This window comes from Panulirus ornatus, chromosome 19, assembly GCF_036320965.1.
Source record: "Panulirus ornatus isolate Po-2019 chromosome 19, ASM3632096v1, whole genome shotgun sequence".
NCBI lineage: Eukaryota > Metazoa > Arthropoda > Malacostraca > Decapoda > Palinuridae > Panulirus > Panulirus ornatus.
The window spans coordinates 23,507,283-23,531,515 of record NC_092242.1 but is presented as its reverse complement, the minus strand read 5'-3'; the positions used below and the strand labels follow the sequence as shown (position 1 = coordinate 23,531,515).

The 24,233-nt window shown below is 40.6% G+C and overlaps 1 protein-coding gene across 1 annotated transcript in view; it reads right to left on the bottom strand.

Annotated features, from left to right (window-relative positions):
- The window catches only part of LOC139755681 (RCC1-like G exchanging factor-like protein), a 170,065-nt gene that overhangs the window by 27,422 nt on the left and 118,410 nt on the right, over window positions 1-24,233 (bottom strand). Inside the window, exons 7-8 of the mRNA XM_071674328.1 lie at window positions 23,315-23,508; window positions 5,146-5,318 (exon numbers count right to left, since the gene is read on the bottom strand). Coding sequence (XP_071530429.1) covers window positions 5,146-5,318; window positions 23,315-23,508 — 367 coding nt within the window. The remainder of the gene's footprint in view (window positions 1-5,145; window positions 5,319-23,314; window positions 23,509-24,233) is intronic.

Genomic DNA, 24,233 nt, shown 5'->3' with positions numbered 1-24,233 from the left:
TATCTGCCACTCTATCATCAAACACATTCAACAAACCTTCAAAATACTCACTCCATCTCCTTCTCACATCACCACTACTTGTTATCACCTCCCTATTAGCCCCCTTCACTGAAGTTCCCATTTGCTCCCTTGTCTTACGCACTTTATTTACCTCCTTCCAAAACATCTTTTTATTCTCCCTGGAATTTAATGATACTCTCTCACCCCAATTATCATTTGCCCTCTTTTTCACATCTTGCACCTTTCTCTTGACCTCCTGTCTCTTTCTTTTGTACATCTCCCACTCATTTGCATTTTTTCCCAGCAAAAATCTTCCAAATGCCTCTCTCTTCTCTTTCACTAATAATCTTACTTCTTCATCCCACCACTCACTACCCTTTCTAATCTGCCCACCTCCAACACTTCTCATGCCACAAGCACCTTTTGCGCAAGCCATCACTGCTCCCCTAAATACATCCCATTCCTCCCCCACTCCCCTTACCTCATTTGTTCTCACCTTTTTCCATTCTGTACTCAGTCTCTCCTGGTACTTCCTCACACAAGTCTCCTTCCCAAGCTCACTTACTCTCACTACTCTCTTCACCCCAACATTCTCTCTTCTTTTCTGGAAACCTCTACAAATCTTCACCTTCGCCTCCACAAGATAATGATCAGACATCCCTCCAGTTGCACCTCTCAGCACATTAACAACCAAAAGTCTCTCTTTCACGCGCCTATCAATTAACACGTAATCCAATAACACTCTCTGGCCATCTCTCCAACTTACATACGTATACTTATTTATATCTCGCTTTTTAAACCAGGTATTCCCAATCACCAGTCCTTTTGCAGCACAAAAATCTACAAGCTCTTCACCATTTCCATTTACAACACTGAACACCCCATGTATACCAATTATTCCCTCAACTGCCACATTACTCACCTTTGCATTCAAATCACCCATCACTATAACCCGGTTCTCGTGCATCAAAACCACTAACACACTCATTCAGCTGCTTCCAAAACACTTGCCTCTCATAATCTTTCTTCTCATGCCTAGGTGCATATGCACCAATAACCACCCATCTCTCTCCATCAACTTTCAGTTTTACCCATATCAATCTAGAATTTACTTTCTTACACTCTATCACATACTCCCACCACTCCTGTTTCATGAGTAGTGCTACTCCTTCCCTTGCTCTTGTCCTCTCACTAACCCCTGACTTTACTCCCAAGACATTCCCAAACCACTCTTCCCCTTTACCCTTGAGCTTCATTTCACTCAGAGCTAAAACATCCAGGTTCCTTTCCTCAAACATACTACCTAACTCTCCTTTTTTCTCATCTTGGTTACATCCACACACATTTAGACACCCCAATCTGAGCCTTCGAGGAGAATAAGCACTCCCCGTGTGACTCCTTCTTCTGTTTCCCCTTTTAGAAAGTTGAATTACAAGGAGGGGAGGGTTTCTAGCCCCCTGCTCCCATCCCAGCAAAAGAGTCTCCATAACTGTTGAACTCCCGTGTCAGTTCTCAACCCTTAGTGCCTCACCCTAAACAGGCCACCGGCAGAAGGCAACTCTGGTGTAGTGTTTCCAGAGGCTCCAGCCTAATGTTCTTACCTACTACTTCTATCTACTGCTCCTACCATTTCTCCAAAAAGCAGGGCTACCACACAGCACTCACTACAGGAAAATCTAGTTGTGTGAGTTAAGTGTTGTCATATATGTATACAGATGGGTCAGGATAGAACTCAAGAAAGGAAAAAAGAAAGTTCACTTTGTATCAAATCATGCCATATTGTGACATCCATTTCCATGTAAATAAGGGGTTAGTGACCACAGGCAAAAAAAATATGAATAATACTCAAAATGCCATACAAATAATGGAAATAATATATTAAATAATATCGTACAAACCTATAATGCTTTTAGCACTTAATGCTGTTATCAATATGCTACTACTAAAATTCTTATTCTCTCTTAAGTTGAAGCTTATATCACTTGCTTTTTCTTTTATCATTCTATTGGTATTCTTTCATGTTATAAGAGACATAGTTTTTAACTTTATTATACGGCTGTCTAAGATGGGAGACTGATCAGGTGTAAGCACTATAGCAAAATAACTATTCTTTCTTTGACTATAAATCTTTTCTTTCTTATATCAAAAATTGTTATTCCAGCTCACATGAACAAAACTAAGGTAACGTGGATGGCATGTACTGTGTTATTCTGGTACATTTTGGCTACTTTTGGCTGATTTCAGCATATTTCAGTGTTCTTTTGTACCTATGGCAGCTTAAGGTAAGTGTCATCATCAAAATAGTTGGCCGAGAAAAGACTTTCCTTACTGATTCACTTTTTGGTGCAGATGGTAAAATCATGAATCTCATAACTGAGAGCAACTGCTGAAGCACCAAACCCACACTGAAGGACACCCTTTACACTAGCCTTTTCCTCTAAGTTAAACATCTTCCTAACCTTCTTGGGAGGCTCTCTTGTAGTATGGGTACTAACTTGACTCTTAGATATAGTGGTAATTGGTACATGTGTGGTCACAACTGCTGAATTATGCGAGGGGCAAACAATACGTCCTTACACTGTGAATGATACCAGAGAACTGACATAGTGGTCAGCATGGCATAGGCAGCATCAGCACTGGGCAACCAGCTAGCCTTGCTTTACATCAAGATGGCTCATGTTTAATCAAAAAGAAGTGAGTAATTTAGATGCTTGTGTTATATCAAAACCACTGTATCCAGTTGCACTACATTCTGACACATCTGTACCAGAATAAACACCGACTCCTCATCTGAAATGGATTTTTTTTTTTTTTTTTTTTTGCTTTGTCGCTGTCTCCCGCGTTTGCGAGGTAGCGCAAGGAAACAAACGAAAGAAATGGCCCAACCCACCCCATGCACATGTATATACATACGTCCACACATGCAAATATACATACCTACACAGCTTTCCATGGTTTACCCCAGACGCTTCACATGCCCTGATTCAATCCACTGACAGCACGTCAACCCCAGTATACCACATCGATCCAATTCACTCTATTCCTTGCCCTCCTTTCACCCTCCTGCATGTTCAGGCCCCGATCACACAAAATCTTTTTCACTCCATCTTTCCACCTCCAATTTGGTCTCCCACTTCTCCTCGTTCCCTCCACCTCCGACACATATATCCTCTTGGTCAATCTTTCCTCACTCATTCTCTCCATGTGACCAAACCATTTCAAAACACCCTCTTCTGCTCTCTCAACCACGCTCTTTTTATTTCCACACATCTCTCTTACCCTTACGTTACTTACTCGATCAAACCACCTCACACCACACATTGTCCTCAAACATCTCATTTCCAGCACATCCATCCTCCTGCGCACAACTCTATCCATAGCCCATGCCTCGCAACCATACAACATTGTTGGAAACACTATTCCTTCAAACATACCCATTTTTGCTTTCCGAGATAATGTTCTCGACTTCCACACATTCTTCAAGGCTCCCAGAATTTTCGCCCCCTCCCCTACCCTATGATCCACTTCCGCTTCCATGGTTCCATCCGCTGCCAGATCCACTCCCAGATATCTAAAACACTTTACTTCCTCCATTTTTCTCCATTCAAACTTACCTCCCAATTGACTTGACCCTCAACCCTACTGTACCTAATAACCTTGCTCTTATTCACATTTACTCTTAACTTTCTTCTTTCACACACTTTACCAAACTCAGTCACCAGCTTCTGCAGTTTCTCACATGAATCAGCCACCAGCGCTGTATCATCAGCGAACAACTGACTCACTTCCCAAGCTCTCTCATCCCCAACAGACTTTATACTTGCCCCTCTTTCCAAAACTCTTGCATTCACCTCCCTTACAACCCCATCCATAAACAAATTAAACAACCATGGAGACATCACACACCCCTGCCGCAAACCTACATTCACTGAGAACCAATCACTTTCCTCTCTTCCTACATGTACACATGCTTTACATCCTCGATAAAAACTTTTCACTGCTTCTGACAACTTGCCTCCCACACCATATAATCTTAATACCTTCAACAGAGCATCTCTATCAACTCTATCATATGCCTTCTCCAGATCCATAAATGCTACATACAAATCCATTTGCTTTTCTAAGTATTTCTCACATACATTCTTCAAAGCAAACACCTGATCCACACATCCTCTACCACTTCTGAAACCACACTGCTCTTCCCCAATCTGATGCTCTGTACATGCCTTCACCCTCTCAATCAATACCCTCCCATATAATTTACCAGGAATACTCAACAAACTTATACCTCTGTAATTTGAGCACTCACTCTTATCCCCTTTGCCTTTGTACAATGGAACTATGCACGCATTCCACTAATCCTCAGGCACCTCACCATGAAATGGAATTGTGAGTGAAAATTATAACTGGAGACACAAAAAGAATTTATCAAAATATCATGACTTAGGTGAGTTTCAAGGAAGAGTAACAGTAATATACCTTCCTGGTCAGTAGCTGACTACCAGCTACTACCTCCTACAAACTCATTCACTACCTCCATAGCACCACCTGTAATAGACAAAAAAAATTGCAAATTTTTTTATCACCCCTCATATGTTAGGAGAGGTATGAGCCAAATGGTGTTTAAATGAAGAAAGAGTACTGAAAAACTACAAATGTTGGTGAAACAAATGGAAAAAAGTCAGATTTATTGAGAGAACAAAGGTCATGCAACTGCCTATGCCCTCCTTCTAATGGGCAGCAGAGACAAGTGGGAATCCTTAGATTCTCCAAACTCTACGATGCCAGGAACTAAGGGTATAATATTTGTTGGACTCATCCATGTCTGTACTAAAATGTTTATTATGAGAAAATGGAGGGGAAGAAAAAGGATGTGAAGATTTTTAGTAAGCCTGAGTAAGATTGGTGAATAAAACCTGTAGGAAGAAGATGGCTGGGCAAGCCAAGGAGATTAATGAGACAGAAAGTGAAAGCAACATTCCTAGCAAAAAAGAAACATCGTTCTGCTCACTACTTTGACACCCTAAGTCAGGACAGTATTAATCATTTGAGGCTGTTGCTGTTTTCAACCAACAACCCATGAATAAAAAGACAATCTTTAACAGAAACATATCTTAATGCATACAATGTAAATAGATAACTTACCACTTAAAGCTAAGGGACAGTCAGCTTTACAAGAGACCTTTACTATTTTTTCTCCAACAATATCTCCTACCACTGGGCCAACATCAGGCTCATTATTGTAGTGCCCTCTACCAGTCTGGCCATCAGCTCCCCAACCACAAGAATATACGATGCCTTCAGTGCTTAGAAAGAAGCTGCAAAAAAACAGATCTCCATAAAGTCAACTTAACAACAAAATATAACAGATTCACCTGGTGCCATAAACTTATCGCTCTTAATACAAACAATGCTAAGCAAACATAATTTTGTAATATTTCATACTTCATAAATTATCTATTCTACAGTACTTACAATCACAAAGCATAAACTTTCTCAATTTATTCATAAATGCCCCAGTCATTGTATTACTTCAGGACTCCTTTTCCAGGAACTCCTGCAGCTCCAAGGCTTTGCTGTTTCCCGTAACAGGGAAAATAATGAACTCCTTTAAAGTGAGAAGTTCTTCTACAAGACAGTACTCCCTTTCATCAACAGATGATGAGTGATCCTCTCTGAGGTGACTTTTCACTCACGGTATAACCACAGACAGGTGGAGTCCAGTAACGTTAACATGCATAAAATCATAAACATGAAACAAATAAAGAGGCCCTGTATGACTGATGTTACTCCATAAGAATATACAATTTTGTTAACAAAGCTGAATAACCAAACTCTAAGTTCAATAATAAATGATAAAGTTAGGTACCATAATATATAAATTCTTTAATGAATGGTGGTTATAACACCTTCAAATATCAAAAAAAAAAAAAAAAATCCTGATATCTAAACTTAACCATAACATATGACATACTGCTGTAGACCAAAACTAGTCAAATTATAATTATGATTCCTAAAGTTAAAGTGGCAACAAGATGAGCTAAAATAGAAATTTCTTAACTTTTAGCCAAAAGCCTATCCAATACTGAAATAATATAATCATTTTTCAACTTCATCCAAAATATTGTAAACATAAAGCTATATACATATATTACCAATACTACCAGCCTGGGTATCAGGAGGGTTACTGACAGCTGCATAGTGAGCCAGTACTTCAGTGGTCATCAAGCTGAACTCCTCTGACCAAGGTAACTCTCTCTTCTTTTGGCATCACTCACACATGGACTGCTGGCATTCTGCCCACATACATACAATTTCTCCTTGTCATACATAACACTTGACAACACTTAACTAACATAGTTCATTCTTCATAACTCTAGATTCTCTTGAGGACAGCACTATGCACTAGCCCTGCCCTTTGACAATATGGTACATGCAACAAATAGAAGGAGTAGGTAGTAACATTTAAGCAGGAGCATGAAGGTAGTAGATAGGAACATTAGGCAGGAGCATTCAGTTGAAGCAGTCAGTAGGAACATAAGGTAGTGGCCTCTGCCAACATTATACCAGAACTGCCCTCTGCCAGCAGCCTGTTAAGGGTGAGGCACTAATGGTGAAGAAGTGGCACTGAAGTTTACTAGTTATGGAGACTCTATTGCCATAGCCACCCCCTTGAGGGAGTTCCACATGGAAACAGATGTCAGATCTATCTATAGAAGGCGACTAAAGGAGACGGGAGCAGGGGGCTAGAAACCCTCTCCTCCTTGTGTTTTAACTTTCTAAAAGGGAAAACAAAAGGAGTCATGTGGGGAGTGCTCATCCTTATCGACTGGAGTGTCTAATGTGTGTGGATGTAACCAAGATGAGAAAAAAGGAGAGATAGGTAGTATGTTTGAGGAAAGGAACCTGGATGTTTTGGCTCTGAGTGAAACGAAGCTCAAGAGTAAAGGTAAAGAGTGGTTTGGGAATGTTTGGGAGTAAAGTCAGGGGTTGGTGAGAGGACAAGAGAAAAGGAAGGAGTAGCACTACTCCTGAAGCAGGAGTTGTGGGAGTATGTGATAGAGTGTAAGATGAGTGTAAGAAAGTAAACTCTAGACTGATATGGGTAAAACTGAAAGTGGATGGAGAGAGATGGGTCATGAGAAGAAAGATCATGAGAGATAAGTGTCTTGGGAGCAGCTGAGTGAGTGTGTTAGCAGCTTTGATGTACGAGACTGGGTTACAGTAATGGGTGATTTGAATGCAAAGGTGAGTAATGTGGCAGTTGAGGGCAAAACAGATGTACATGGGGTGTTCAGTGTTGCAAATGGAAATGGTGAAGAGCTTGTACATTTGTGTGCTGAAAAGGGACTGGTGATCAGGAATACCTAGTTTAAAAAGAGATATACATAAGTATAAGTATGTAAGTAGGAGAGATGGCCAGAGAGCACTACTGAATTACATGTTAGTTGATAGGTGCATGAAAGAAAGACTTTTGGATGTTACTGTGCTGAGAGAGGCAACTGGAGAGATGTCTGATCATCATCTTGTGGAGGTGAAGGTGAAGATTTGTAGAGGTTTTTAGAAAAGAAGAAAGAATGTTCGGGTGAAGAGACTGGTGAGGGTAAGTGAGCTTGGAAAGGAGACTTGTGTGAGGAAGTACCAGGTGAGATTGAGTGTAGAATGGAAAAACGTTAGAGCAAATGATGTAAGGAGTGGGGGAGGAATGGGATGTATTTAGGGAAGCAGTGATGGCTTGAGAGAAAGGTAGGGGGTGGGCAGATTAGAAAGGGTAGTGAGTGGTGGGATGAAGAAGTAAGATTGTTAGTGAAAGATAAGAGAGAGGCGTTTAGACAAGTTTTACAGAGAAGTAGGGCAGATGACTGGGATATGTATAAAAGAAAGAGGCAGGAGGTCAAGAGAAAGGTGCAAGAGGTGAAAAAGAGGGCAAATGAGAGTTGGGGTGAGAGAGTATCATCAAATTTTAGGGAGAATAGAAAGATGTTTTGGAAGGAAGTAAATAAAGTGTGTAAGACAAGAGAACAAATGGGAACATTGGTGAAGGGGGCTAGTGGGGGAGGTAATAACAAGTAGTGATGAAGTGAGAAGGAGATGGAGTGAGTGTTTTGATGGTTTGTTGAATGTGTTTGATGATACAGTGGCAGATACAGGATGTTTTGGTCACGGTGGTGTGCAAAGTGAGAGGGTTAGGGAGAATGGTTTGGTAAACAGAGAAGAGGTAGTGGAAGCTTTGCAGGAGATGAAAGCCAGCAAGACAGCAGGTTTGGATAGTACTGCAGTGGAATTTATTAAAAAAGGGGGTGACTGTTATTGACTGGTCGGTAAGGATATTCAATGTATGTATGGTTCATGGTAAAGTGCCTGAGGATTGGTGGAATGCATGCATAGTGCCACTGTATAAGGGCAAAGGGGTTAAAGGTGAGTGTTCAAATTACAGAGGTATAAGTTTGTTGAGCATTCCTGGGAAATTATATGGGAGGGCATTGACTGAGAGGGTAAAGGCATGTAGAGAGCATCAGATTGGGGAAGAGCAGTGTGGTATCAGAAGTGGTAAGACGATGTGTGGATTAGGTGTTTGCTTTGAAGAATGTATATGACAAATACTTAGAAAAACAGATGGATTTGTATATAGCATTTATGGATCTGGAGAAGGCATATGAAAGAGTTGATAAAGATGCTTTGTGGAAGGTATTAAGAGTATATGGTGTGGAAGGTAAGTTGCTAGATGCAGTGAAAAGTTTTTATCAAGGATGTAAGGCATGTGCACTAGTAGGAAGAGAGGAAAGTGATTGGTTCACAGTGAATGTCAGTTTGTGGCAGGGGTGCGTGATGTCTCCATAGTTGTTTAATTTGTTTATGGATCGGATTATTAGGGAGGTAAATGCAAGAGTTTTGGAGAAAGGGGCAAGTATGCAGTCTGCTGTGGATGAGAGGGCTTGGGAAGTGAGTCAGTTGTTGTTCGCTGACGATATTGCATTGGGGACTGATTCGGGTGAGAAACTGAAGTTGGTGACTGAGTTTGGTAAAGTGTGTGAAAGAAGAAAGTTGAGAGTAAATGTGAATAAGAGCAAGGTTATTAGGTTCAGTAGAGTTGAGGGACAAGTTAACTGAGAGATAAGTTTGAATGAAGGAAAAACTGAGGAAAGTGAGGTGTTTTAGATATCTGGGAGTGGATTTAGCAGCGGATGGAACCATGGAAATGAAAGTGAGTCACAGGGTGGGGGGGGTGGGGTGGGGGGGGGGGGAGTTTGGGAGCATTGAAGAATGTATGGAAGGCAAGAACGTTATCTCGAAGAGCAAAAATGGATATGTTTGAAGGAATAGTGGTTCCAACAATGTTATATGGTTGTGAGGTGTGAGCTATAGATAGGGTTGTGCGGAGTAGGGTGGATGTGTTCGAAATGAAATGTCTGAGGACAATATGTGGTGTGAGGTGGTTTGATCGAGTAAGTAATGAAAGGGTAAGAGATATGTGTGGTAATAAAAAGAGTGTGGTGCTGAGAGCAGAAGAGGGTGTATTGAAATGGTTTGGTCATATGGAGAGAATGAGTGAGGAAAGATTGACAGAGGATATATGGGTCAGAGGTGGAGGGAATGAGAAGTGGAAGACCAAATTGGAGGTGGAAGGATGGAGTAAAAAAGATTTTGAGATATCAGGGCCTGAACATACAGGAGGGTGAGAGGTGTGCAAGGAATAGAGTGAATTGGAACAATGTGGTATACCAGGGTTGACATGCTGTCAAAGGATTGAACCAGGGCACGTGAAGTGTCTGGGGTAAACCATGAAAAGTTTTGTGGGGGCTGGATGTGGAAAGGTAGCTGTGGTTTTGGTGCATTACACATGACAGCTAAAGACTAAGTGTGAATGAATGTGACCTTTGTTGTCTTTTCCTAGCGCTACCTCGCACGCGCGCAGGGGGAGGGGGGGTGCTGTTTCATGTGTGGCGGGGTGGCTATGGGATTGGATGAAGGCAGCAAGTGTGGATGTGTGCATGTGTATATATGTATATGTCTGTGTATGTATATGCATGTATACGTTGAAATGTATAAGTACGTATATGTGCTTAAGTGGGCATTTATGTATATACATGTGCAGGTGGGTGGGTTGAGCCATTCTGTCGTCTGTTTCCTTGCGCTACCTTGCTAATGTGGGAAACAGCAACTAAGTATAATTACAAAAAAAAAAAATAGAAAGCTATATAACAATACAGGATCGGATACATGTAAAAATCTTCAGTATGAATTTCTTGGGACCAAGCAGTGTTCAGATTTTAGATTTTTCGGATTATCCATAAAATTCTTTCCAAACATTTTCTCTCGATTCTAAATGTTACCTGTAAGTAATATGTGTAAATATACATTACAATCCAGTGTCCCAGACTGCAATGCTTTGAACCAAGAGGTTCTATGAAAGATTATAATTTGGAAATTCACTGCAGCACTGGTACATTACATCCACATGAGCCCATATAATATACTGTATCTGTATCAATTGTTTTTAGTAATGCATACTTCAAACTGTAATATATAATCATGCCTGCAAATAAAATTACCACAACATTCTCAAACTCCCACACCGTTATACTCATAAACTAACTTTCAGTATTTAACGTTATTCTTACCATAATCTGTAATTAACATCCACCCAGACAGATAACAAATATGGACAATGTTGATGTTGGCCACCCAACACAAAACACATTTCCAGTCACCCAAACATTTGCTGGATTGGCCCAGCTTTCCTAATTTACTCTAATGATTTATGAGGAAAACAAAATACCTGTATCAACAAAAGAGAATGATAATAAAATATCTAATATTAGCCCCATTCAGTAAACTACAGTACTGTAGAGCACACATACTTCTCTACCTGCACACATTATTGGAGGTTTTGTGAAATCTACAGATTTAAGACTTAGATGCCACAGGATACTAAGAGACAAGGGAAAAAAGAAATGGAAAGAGGTATGGTTCAACAAGATACATCAAAAAGCAAGAAAACTCTGGGATATACTTCTGGAAGAGGTACGAATACCACTGTAGCCGGCCAGCATGGTAAAGATACAGGAGATCAAAATATGATTGAAGGAGGATGAGGGAAGAGCAGAGATGTTTTCATAAGAGCTCTGAGAACAGGCAAAAAGATACCCCACAGCTTTCCTATATGTTCATCAGGAGCAAATTATGTTAAAGAGCAACTGATCTGGGTAAAAGACTCAGAGGGAAGAACTCTTAATAAAGACAAGATATGACAAATCCAAGTGTTTTTACAGTATTAGAAAAGCAAGTGGGGGGAAGACGTCTTGGAAAGTACTGAGTAAAGATTAGGAAAAACAAAATGATCAGGCTATCAAAACAACTTAACCCTTACAAGTCACATGGACCAGATGAAGTTATCCCATTCGTACTCAAGGAATACTCCCCTATCCCTGGGGATAGGGGAGAAAGAATACTTCCCACGCATTCCTCACGTGTCGTAGAAGGCGACTAAAGGGGACGGGACCGGGGGGCCAGAAACCCTCCCCTCTTTGTATTTTAACTTTCTAAAAGGGGAAACAGAAGAAGGAGTCACGCGAGGAGTGCTCATCCTCCTCGAAGGCTCAGATTGGGGTGTCTAAATGTGTGTGGATGTAACCAAGATGAGATAAAAGGAGAGATAGGTAGTATGTTTGAGGAAAGGAACCTGGATGTTTTGGCTCTGAGTGAAACGAAGCTCAAGGGTAAAGGGGAAGAGTGGTTTGCGAATGTCTTGGGAGAGAAGTCAGGGGTTAGTGAGAGGACAAGAGCAAGGGAAGGAGTAGCACTACTCCTGAAACAGTTGTGGGAGTATATGATAGAGTGTAAGAAAGTAAATTCTTGATTGATATGGGTAAAATTGAAAGTTGATGGAGAGAGATGGGTGATTATTGGTGCATAAGCACCTGGGCATGAGAAGAAAGATCATGAGAGGCAAGTGTTTTGGGAGTGGCTGAATGAGTGTGTTAGTGGTTTTGATGCACAAGACTGGGTTATAGTGATGGGTGATTTGAATGCAAAGGTGAGTAATGTGGCAGTTGAGGGAATAATTGGTATACATGGAGTGTTCAGTGTTGTAAATGGAAATGGTGAAGAGCTTGTAGATTTATGTGCTGAAAACGGACTGATGATTGGGAATACCTGGTTTAAAAAGCGAGATATACATAAGTATACGTATGTAAGTAGGAGAGATGGCCAGAGAGCGTTATTGGATTACGTGTTAATTCATAGACACACGAAAGAGAGACTTTTGGATGTTAATGTACTGAGAGGTGCAACTGGAGAGATGTCTGATCATCATCTTGTGGAGGTGAAGGTGAAGATTTGTAGAGGTTTTTAGAAAAGAAGAAAGAATGTTCGGGTGAAGAGACTGGTGAGGGTAAGTGAGCTTGGAAAGGAGACTTGTGTGAGGAAGTACCAGGTGAGATTGAGCGTAGAATGGAAAAACGTTAGAGCAAATGATGTAAGGAGTGGGGGAGGAATGGGATGTATTTAGGGAAGCAGTGATGGCTTGAGAGAAAGGTAGGGGGTGGGCAGATTAGAAAGGGTAGTGAGTGGTGGGATGAAGAAGTAAGATTGTTAGTGAAAGATAAGAGAGAGGCGTTTAGACAATTTTTACAGAGAAGTAGGGCAGATGACTGGGATATGTATAAAAGAAAGAGGCAGGAGGTCAAGAGAAAGGTGCAAGAGGTGAAAAAGAGGGCAAATGAGAGTTGGGGTGAGAGAGTATCATCAAATTTTAGGGAGAATAGAAAGATGTTTTGGAAGGAAGTAAATAAAGTGTGTAAGACAAGAGAACAAATGGGAACATTGGTGAAGGGGGCTAGTGGGGAGGTAATAACAAGTAGTGATGAAGTGAGAAGGAGATGGAGTGAGTGTTTTGATGGTTTGTTGAATGTGTTTGATGATACAGTGGCAGATACAGGATGTTTTGGTCACGGTGGTGTGCAAAGTGAGAGGGTTAGGGAGAATGGTTTGGTAAACAGAGAAGAGGTAGTGGAAGCTTTGCAGGAGATGAAAGCCAGCAAGACAGCAGGTTTGGATAGTACTGCAGTGGAATTTATTAAAAAAGGGGGTGACTGTTATTGACTGGTCGGTAAGGATATTCAATGTATGTATGGTTCATGGTAAAGTGCCTGAGGATTGGTGGAATGCATGCATAGTGCCACTGTATAAGGGCAAAGGGGTTAAAGGTGAGTGTTCAAATTACAGAGGTATAAGTTTGTTGAGCATTCCTGGGAAATTATATGGGAGGGCATTGACTGAGAGGGTAAAGGCATGTAGAGAGCATCAGATTGGGGAAGAGCAGTGTGGTATCAGAAGTGGTAAGACGATGTGTGGATTAGGTGTTTGCTTTGAAAAATGTATATGAGAAATACTTAGAAAAACAGATGGATTTGTATATAGCATTTATGGATCTGGAGAAGGCATATGAAAGAGTTGATAAAGATGCTTTGTGGAAGGTATTAAGAGTATATGGTGTGGAAGGTAAGTTGCTAGATGCAGTGAAAAGTTTTTATCAAGGATGTAAGGCATGTGCACTAGTAGGAAGAGAGGAAAGTGATTGATTCACAGTGAATGTCAGTTTGTGGCAGGGGTGCGTGATGTCTCCATAGTTGTTTAATTTGTTTATGGATCGGATTATTAGGGAGGTAAATGCAAGAGTTTTGGAGAGAGGGGCAAGTATGCAGTCTGCTGTGGATGAGAGGGCTTGGGAAGTGAGTCAGTTGTTGTTCGCTGACGATATTGCATTGGGGACTGATTCATGTGAGAAACTGCAGAAGCTGGTGACTGAGTTTGGTAAAGTGTGTGAAAGAAGAAAGTTAAGAGTAAATGTGAATAAGAGCAAGGTTATTAGGTACAGTAGGGTTGAGGGTCAAGTCAATTGGGAGGTAAGTTTGAATGGAGAAAAACTGGAGGAAGTAAAGTGTTTTAGATATCTGGGAGTGGATCTGGCAGCGGATGGAACCATGGAAGCGGAAGTGGATCATAGGGTGGGGGATGGGGGCGAAAATTCTGGGAGCCTTGAAGAATGTTTGGAAGTCGAGAACATTATCTCGGAAAGCAAAAATGGGTATGTTTGAAGGAATAGTGGTTCCAACAATGTTGTATGGTTGAGAGGCGTGGGCTATGGATAGAGTTGTGCGCAGGAGGATGGATGTGCTGGAAATGAGATGTTTGAGGACAATATGTGGTGTGAGGTGGTTTGATCGAGTAAGTAATGTAAGGGTAAGAGAGATGTGTGGAAATAAAAAGAGTGTGGTGCTGAGAGCAGAAGAGGGTGCATTGAAATGGTTTGGTCATATGGAGAGAATGAGTGAGGAAAGATTGACAGAGGATATATGGGTCAGAGGTGGAGGGAATGAGAAGTGGAAGACCAAATTGGAGGTGGAAGGATGGAGTAAAAAAGATTTTGAGATATCAGGGCCTGAACATACAGGAGGGTGAGAGGTGTGCAAGGAATAGAGTGAATTGGAACAATGTGGTATACCAGGGTTGACATGCTGTCAAAGGATTGAACCAGGGCACGTGAAGTGTCTGGGGTAAACCATGAAAAGTTTTGTGGGGGCTGGATGTGGAAAGGTAGCTGTGGTTTTGGTGCATTACACATGACAGCTAAAGACTAAGTGTGAATGAATGTGACCTTTGTTGTCTTTTCCTAGCGCTACCTCGCACGCGCGCAGGGGGAGGGGGGGTGCTGTTTCATGTGTGGCGGGGTGGCTATGGGATTGGATGAAGGCAGCAAGTGTGGATGTGTGCATGTGTATATATATATATGTCTGTGTATGTATATGCATGTATACGTTGAAATGTATAAGTACGTATATGTGCTTAAGTGGGCATTTATGTATATACATGTGCAGGTGGGTGGGTTGAGCCATTCTGTCGTCTGTTTCCTTGTGCTACCTTGCTAATGTGGGAGACAGCAACTAAGTATAATTACAAAAAAAAAAATAGAAAGCTATATAACAATACAGGATCGGATACATGTAAAAATCTTCAGTATGAATTTCTTGGGACCAAGCAGTGTTCAGATTTTAGATTTTTCGGATTATCCATAAAATTCTTTCCAAACATTTTCTCTCGATTCTAAATGTTACCTGTAAGTAATATGTGTAAATATACATTACAATCCAGTGTCCCAGACTGCAATGCTTTGAACCAAGAGGTTCTATGAAAGATTATAATTTGGAAATTCACTGCAGCACTGGTACATTACATCCACATGAGCCCATATAATATACTGTATCTGTATCAATTGTTTTTAGTAATGCATACTTCAAACTGTAATATATAATCATGCCTGCAAATAAAATTACCACAACATTCTCAAACTCCCACACCGTTATACTCATAAACTAACTTTCAGTATTTAACGTTATTCTTACCATAATCTGTAATTAACATCCACCCAGACAGATAACAAATATGGACAATGTTGATGTTGGCCACCCAACACAAAACACATTTCCAGTCACCCAAACATTTGCTGGATTGGCCCAGCTTTCCTAATTTACTCTAATGATTTATGAGGAAAACAAAATACCTGTATCAACAAAAGAGAATGATAATAAAATATCTAATATTAGCCCCATTCAGTAAACTACAGTACTGTAGAGCACACATACTTCTCTACCTGCACACATTATTGGAGGTTTTGTGAAATCTACAGATTTAAGACTTAGATGCCACAGGATACTAAGAGACAAGGGAAAAAAGAAATGGAAAGAGGTATGGTTCAACAAGATACATCAAAAAGCAAGAAAACTCTGGGATATACTTCTGGAAGAGGTACGAATACCACTGTAGCCGGCCAGCATGGTAAAGATACAGGAGATCAAAATATGATTGAAGGAGGATGAGGGAAGAGCAGAGATGTTTTCATAAGAGCTCTGAGAACAGGCAAAAAGATACCCCACAGCTTTCCTATATGTTCATCAGGAGCAAATTATGTTAAAGAGCAACTGATCTGGGTAAAAGACTCAGAGGGAAGAACTCTTAATAAAGACAAGATATGACAAATCCAAGTGTTTTTACAGTATTAGAAAAGCAAGTGGGGGAAGACGTCTTGGAAAGTACTGAGTAAAGATTAGGAAAAACAAAATGATCAGGCTATCAAAACAACTTAACCCTTACAAGTCACATGGACCAGATGAAGTTATCCCATTCGTACTCAAGGAATACTCCCCTATCCCTGGGGATAGGGGAGAAAGAATACTTCCCACGCATTCCTCACGTGTCGTAGAAGGCGACTAAAGGGGACGGGACCGGGGGGCCAGAAACCCTCCCCTCTTTGTATTTTAACTTTCTAAAAGGGGAAACAGAAGAAGGAGTCACGCGAGGAGTGCTCATCCTCCTCGAAGGCTCAGATTGGGGTGTCTAAATGTGTGTGGATGTAACCAAGATGAGATAAAAGGAGAGATAGGTAGTATGTTTGAGGAAAGGAACCTGGATGTTTTGGCTCTGAGTGAAACGAAGCTCAAGGGTAAAGGGGAAGAGTGGTTTGGGAATGTCTTGGGAGAGAAGTCAGGGGTTAGTGAGAGGACAAGAGCAAGGGAAGGAGTAGCACTACTCCTGAAACAGTTGTGGGAGTATATGATAGAGTGTAAGAAAGTAAATTCTTGATTGATATGGGTAAAATTGAAAGTTGATGGAGAGAGATGGGTGATTATTGGTGCATAAGCACCTGGGCATGAGAAGAAAGATCATGAGAGGCAAGTGTTTTGGGAGTAGCTGAATGAGTGTGTGAGTGGTTTTGATGCACAAGACCGGGTTATAGTGATGGGTGATTTGAATGCAAAGGTGAGTAATGTGGCAGTTGAGGGAATAATTGGTATACATGGAGTGTTCAGTGTTGTAAATGGAAATGGTGAAGAGCTTGTAGATTTATGTGCTGAAAACGGACTGATGATTGGGAATACCTGGTTTAAAAAGCGAGATATACATAAGTATACGTATGTAAGTAGGAGAGATGGCCAGAGAGCGTTATTGGATTACGTGTTAATTCATAGACGCACGAAAGAGAGACTTTTGGATGTTAATGTACTGAGAGGTGCAACTGGAGGGATGTCAGATCATTATCTTGTGGAGGCGAAGGTGAAGATTTGTGGGGGTTTTCAGAAAAGAAGAGAGAATGTTGGGGTGAAGAGAGTGGTGAGAGTAAGTGAGCTTGGGAAGGAGACTTGTGTGAGGAAGTACCAGGAGAACATGAGTACAGAATGGAAAAAGGTGAGAACAAAGGAGGTAAGGGGAGTGGGGGAGGAATGGGATGTATCTAGGGAAGCAGTGATGGCTTGCGCAATAGATGCTTGTGGCATGAGAAGCGTGGGAGGTGGGTTGATTAGAAAAGGTAGTGAGTGGTGGGATGAAGAAGTAAGATTATTAGTGAAAGAGAAGAGAGAGGCATTTGGACAATTTTTGCAGGGAAAAAATGCCAATGAGTGGGAGAGGTATAAAAGAAAGAGGCAGGAGGTCAAGAGAAAGGTGCAAGAGGTGAAAAAGAGGGCAAATGAGAGTTGGGGTGAGAGAGTATCATTAAATTTCAGGGAGAATAAAAAGATGTTCTGGAAGGAGGTAAATACAGTGCGTAAGACAAGGGAGCAAATGGGAACTTCAGTAAAGGGGGTTAATGGGGAGGTGATAACAAGTAGTGGTGATGTAAGAAGGAGATGGAGTGAGTATTTTGAAGGTTTGTTGAATGTGTTTGATGATAGAGTGGCAGATATAGGGTATTTTGGTCGAGGTGGTGTGCAAAGTGAGAGGGTTAGGGAAAATGATTGGGTAAATAGAGAAGAGGTAGTAAAAGCTTTACGGAAGATGAAAGCCGGCAAGGCAGCAGGTTTGGATGGTATTGCAGTGGAATTTATCAAAAAAGGGGTGACTGTATTGTTGACTGGTTGGTAAGGTTATTTAATGTATGTATGATTCATGGTGAGGTGCCTGAGGATTGGCGGAATGCTTGCATAGTGCCATTGTACAAAGGCAAAGGGGATAAGAGTGAGTGCTCAAATTACAGAGGTATAAGTTTGTTGAGTATTCCTGGGAAATTATATGGGAGGGTATTGATTGAGAGGGTGAAGGCATGTACAGAGCATCAGATTGGGGAAGAGCAGTGTGGTTCCAGAAGTGGTAGAGGATGTGTGGATCAGGTGTTTGCTTTGAAGAATGTATGTGAGAAATACTTAGAAAAACAAATGGATTTGTATGTAGCATTTATGGATCTGGAGAAGGCATATGATAGAGTTGATAGAGATGCTCTGTGGAAGGTTTTAAGAATATATGGTGTGGGAGGCAAGTTGTTAGAAGCAGTGAAAAGTTTTTATCGAGGATATAAGGCATGTGTATGTGTAGGAAGAGAGGAAAGTGATTGGTTCTCAGTGAATGTAGGTTTGCGGCAGGGGTGTGTGATGTCTCCATGGTTGTTTCATTTGTTTATGGATGGGGTTGTTAGGGAGGTGAATGCAAGAGTTTTGGAAAGAGGGGCAAGTATGAAGTCTGTTGTGTATGAGAGAGCTTGGGAAGTGAGTCAGTTGTTGTTTGCTGATGATACAGCGCTGGTGGCTGATTCATGTAAGAAACTGCAGAAGCTGGTGACTGAGTTTGGTAAAGTGTGTGAAAGAAGAAAGTTAAGAGCAAATGTGAATAAGAGCAAGGTTATTAGGTACAGTTGGGTTGAGGGTCACGTCAATTGGGAGGTAAGTTTGAATGGAGAAAAACTGGAAGAAGTAAAGTGTTTTAGATATCAGGGAGTGGATCTGGCAGCGGATGGAACCATGGAAGCGGAAGTGAATCATAGGGTGGGGGAGGGGGCGAAAATTCTGGGAGCCTTGAAGAATGTTTGGAAGTTGAGAACATCATCTCGGAAAGCAAAAATGGGTATGTTTGAAGGAATAGTGGTTCCAACAATGTTGTATGGTTGAGGGGCGTGGGCTATGGATAGAGTTGTGCGCAGGAAGGTGGATGTGCTGGAAATGAGATGTTTGAGGACAATATGTGGTGTGAGGTGGTTTGATCGAGTAAGTAATGTAAGGGTAAGAGAGATGTGTGGAAATAAAAAGAGTGTGGTTGAGAGAGCAGAAGAGGGTGTTTTGAAAGGGTTTGGTCACATGCAGAGAATGAGTGAGGAAAGATTGACCAAGAGGATATATGTGTCAGAGGTGGAGGGAATGAGGAAAAGTGGGAGACCAAATTGGAGGTGGAAAGATGGAGTGAAAAAGATTTTGAGTTATCGGGGCCTGAACATGCAGGAGGGTGAAAGGCGGGCAAGGAATAGAGTGAATTGGAACGATGTGGTATACCGGGGTCGACGTGCTGTCAATGGATTGAACCAGGGCATGTGAAGCATCTCGGGTAAACCATGGAAAGTTCTGTGGGGCCTGGATGTGGAAAGGGAGCTGTGGTTTCGGTGCATTATTAAATGACAGCTAGAGACTGAGTGTGAACGAATGGGGCCTTTGGTGTCTTTTCCTAGCGCTACCTCGCACACATGAGGGGGGAGGGGGTTGTTATTCCATGTGTGGCGAGGTGGCGATGGGAACAAATAAAGGCAGACAGTATGAATTATGTACATGTGTATATATGTATATGTCTGTGTGTGTATATATATGTGTACATTGAGATGTATAGGTATGTATATTTGCGTGTGTGGACGTGTATGTATATACATGTGTATGTGGGAGGGATGGGCCATTCTTTTGTCTGTTTCCTTGCGCTACCTCGCTAACGCGGGAGACAGCGACAAAGCAAAATAAAATAATAAAATAAATAATTTATAATTACCTATTTGTACTGTACAGGAAAAGAGTTTCACATTCATAGGGCCCAATCTCTTGAACATTCTCTATCATAAGCCTTAAATTTTCATATACTGCCTACAGGGGCAAAGAAGTCTTAGAAAGTACTGTGTAAAGATTAGGAGAAACAAAATGATCGAGCTATCAAAATAACTTAACCCTCACAAGTCAAATGGACCTGATGAAGTTTCCCCATTCCTACTGAAGGAATATGCCGAGGCACTTATGCATCTCCAATAACCTATTCATAATTACCGACTTGTAATGTACAGAGAGGGAGCTTTACATTCATAGGGCCTCATCTCTTGAACATTCTCTATCATGCACCTTCTTAAATTTCCTTGTACTTTCTACATCAGTCATGTCCTCAGTCATTTCATTCCAGTCATTCACCACTCTCTTACCATAAAAACACTCCCTAATCTTTTCAACAAGTTTCTTACTTAAATTCATGTTATGTCCCACGGGTGTTCTATTCCTACATCTCTTGAAGACCTGTTGACTGACTACATCATTTTCCTGTTTTAAAATCTTAATTTTGTAATTGCAATCAGGTCACCCCCCACTCTTCTCTTTTCCAAGCTAGGCAAATCTAAAGCCTATAGACTTTCCTCATGTCTCTGCTCTCTCAATTCTAGGAGTAATATTTTCATTAATCTCCCACAGACCTTTACTCTTAAGTTTTTTATAACTGCCTATTTGTTCTGTACAACGAGGGAGCTTTACACTCATTCCTAAACATTTTCTATAATCATACAACTTTTTGAATTCATGATAGCAGTCTGCATTAACTACGTCCTCAGTCATGTTATACAAGTACTTCTCTACATTTTTCTAACAAGTCTCTTACTCAATTTCATGTTCTTTCCTCTGGTTGCTCCATCCCTTCATCTCTTGAAGAACTATTGTCTGTCCACATTCTAGATCTGTTTTAAAAATTTAAAACTTGTGATCAGGTTACCACTCACTCTTCTCTCTCCCAACCTGGGTGAATTCAAAGCCTCTAGCCTCTCTCTTTCTAACTCTCTTAAGTCTGGTGCATCCACTGCCGCCATCATCTGGGCCTTCTCTATTAGCTCTCTATGATTCTTAGATCCAGTGACCAAACCTGAGAGGCATTTTCCAGTTCTGCCTTTACATGGGATATAAACAGCTTGCTACATTTTTCCTTATCCATATACTCAAGAGGAATTTTCGAGTTTTGGTCTTAAGATATGAACAGCTAGCTACATATTCCCTTATCCATATACTTCATACCTGTTCCAATATTTGCCAGCAGACAGTTTGTCCCCTTGACTATTATCCTAATATGGGACTCTGGCAATAAAACTGGGACAATGTTGACTCATAAGTCCTTCTCATACACAGAATCCTGAAGTTCATTTCCTGCTCAATAATGACTGTATTTAGGCATTCTTCTGCTTTATCTTATTCTAAATTTGCTTGGTTGAATTTCATTAACAATATACCAGACCAACTTTGAAGTATGTTTAGGTCCCCTTTTAAGCTGGGGCAATCCTCTTCACTTCTCACTTTCCTCACAACATTTAAATCATCTACAAACATATTCAGGTAAGAGTCCAATTCAGGTAAGAGTCCATACCATCAGGCAAGTCATTTACATAGGTCAAAAAGAGTAATGGTCTCAGAACAGAACCTTGTGCCATTCCACTGCTTAACTTAGTGCATTTTGAAATGGTTTCTCTAAAATGCATCTTATGTTCCCTTCCACAGAGATAATCTTTTACCCATCAAAGGATTTTTCTCTTTATTCCAGCCTGGTGGTCCAGTTTACTAATCAGCCTTACATGCAGTACAGTGTCAAATGCTTTTTAGTAGTCCAGGTATAAATGATTCACCCAGCACTTCCCTCTTTTCTAAAACTGAGCTCACTCACATTTAGATAATTTCTTCTCTTCAAAAAGTCATCTCCTTACTTTCTACCTATTTTTTCCAGAACCGTATACACTACGCTTGTTAGTGGGACTGGTCTGTAGTTCAGTGCCTGTTCTCATTCTCCTTTCTTGCTGATAGTTATGACATTCGCCTTTTACCATTCATTTGGCACTCTGTCTCTCTCCAGTGGCACCTTGAATAGTATTTCAAGTGATTTTTCTAGCATGGCTGCACATATCTTCAACACATATGGTGAAAATTCATTAAGACCATGAGCCTTGTATGGCTCAAGTAATCTGTTCAACATCTTTTCTATGTCTAAATGATTTCTACAACCTCCTCCCCATTCTAAATCTAACTAGAGTTGGAGATATAGTGCCTTCCCCCTTAAAACACTTTCAAACTTGTTACTCAATTCCTCACGTATCCATATATCATCCACTATAATTTTTCCCTCTGAATCCCTATACTTGATTAGCTGCTATTTGACTGAAAACTAATTCCTGATGAATTTACAGAAAGGTCATGGATTTTCTCCTGTCTTGTCCACAAAATTCTTTTCAGTTCCTCCTTTCTTACCCTGTTATGCTCATTCCTCATTTTCTTATACCTTATACATGCTGACTGACAGGAGTGTCATCTATATCTTCACCAATGCACATCTCAAAGTTCCTTTGCTTTTCAAATTCTTTGATCAAACATTCTTTCCATCCCCTCTGTATCTGAAGCTTGGTTTTACTCCTTCAATGTACATTTCATAGAACACTTCACATCTAATTAAATTTTCATCACTTCTGTTTTGTTTGGGTATGAGAGAGAGTAGGCAATTATATAAGACATGAGACATAGTCTCTCTATGAGTAAGTGCATGGTGTAGATCGATTGACACCTACTTTAGTTCATAATTACAGTTTATATGACTATAAATGAATTCTTCAACAACAGTGCAAAGCAATAAGTACAACCATAGTGTGAAGCTAGGGCACTATAAGTACTAGGATAAAGCTACAGTACTACTTTAGTGTAAAACTATGGCACTACAGCATTGTAAAGTTATAACAATGCTACAGAATAAAGCTATAACACTTCTACAATGTAAAGCCATCACACTACTACACAGTAAAGCTATAAAACTATTACAGTCTGAAGTTATAACACTATTTCAGTGTACATCTATATCACTACTACATTGTAAAACTATAACCAAAACAAAACTCAGAATTTTCAATAAGCTCACCAACAATTATATCGTCTCATTATCAAATAACTCTTTTAGAAATCTAGTTCTGTTCTAGGTCTAGCTCTGCCTTCTACAAACACCTACTTCTCAAACTATAATTGCTTAATTTTCTTAACATTGATGACACTTTAAGAGTTAAAGTATGCTTCAACATCACTAACTTTATATAGTATCTTGTCCACATGGAAGCTGGCAGATTGCTATGCCATCTATAGCCTCAATCTTATGATATACTGCCCTCTTTCCATAATCTTTTTCTTTTAACGTTTCAAACTTTGACAAAAATCCTTAGGCTAGCTAAAGGAACATCTTTCGCTAATATTGATAGCACTTAAAAGTTAAAGTATGCTTCAACTTCCAACGACCTTACCTGGTATCTTGTCCACATTCAACTTGACAGATTGAAATGCCATCTAGAGCTTCAAGCCTATGATACACTGCCTTCTTACCATAATCTTCATCTGGTATGATACGTCGACCACACTGCCCATAGGCATTATTCCCCAAAGTCCAAACACCTTCTTTGTCTGTCAGCATCACAGTATGGGCTCTTCCTGATGCTACCTGTGGAGAAAAAATATGAATAATGATTTACTATTTTCACCAGTGCTTGTTAAAACAAATCTAAAATTAGTTTGTCTGATATCATAAAATGCATTACAATATTTTGAAATGTCTCACTATTAAAGGAAAAGAAAAGTTTGTACAAGCGATTAAAAATGAATTTTTTCAAATCTGTTGTTACAGTACCACAAGGCATAAATGTTACTCTAAGAGTTCATACAATAATTCTCAAACATTGCTATTGTATAGCACCACAAACTGAAACATTCTCATACAGGACCCAGTGGTATGGAGTATATATAAAGTAACAGCTTTGTCCTTTGGCTGTGGTTTATGACTTAAGTCATTACTTTTTTTTTTTTATTATACTTTGTCGCTGTCTCCCGCGTTTGCGAGGTAGCGCAAGGAAACAGACGAAAGAAATGGCCCAACCCCCCCCCATACACATGTATATACATACGTCCACACACGCAAATATACATACCTACACAGCTTTCCATGGTTTACCCCAGACGCTTCACATGCCTTGATTCAATCCACTGACAGCACGTCAGCCCCGGTATACCACATCGCTCCAATTCACTCTATTCCTTGCCCTCCTTTCACCCTCCTGCATGTTCAGGCCCCGATCACACAAAATCTTTTTCACTCCATCTTTCCACCTCCAATTTGGTCTCCCTCTTCTCCTCGTTCCCTCCACCTCCGACACATATATCCTCTTGGTC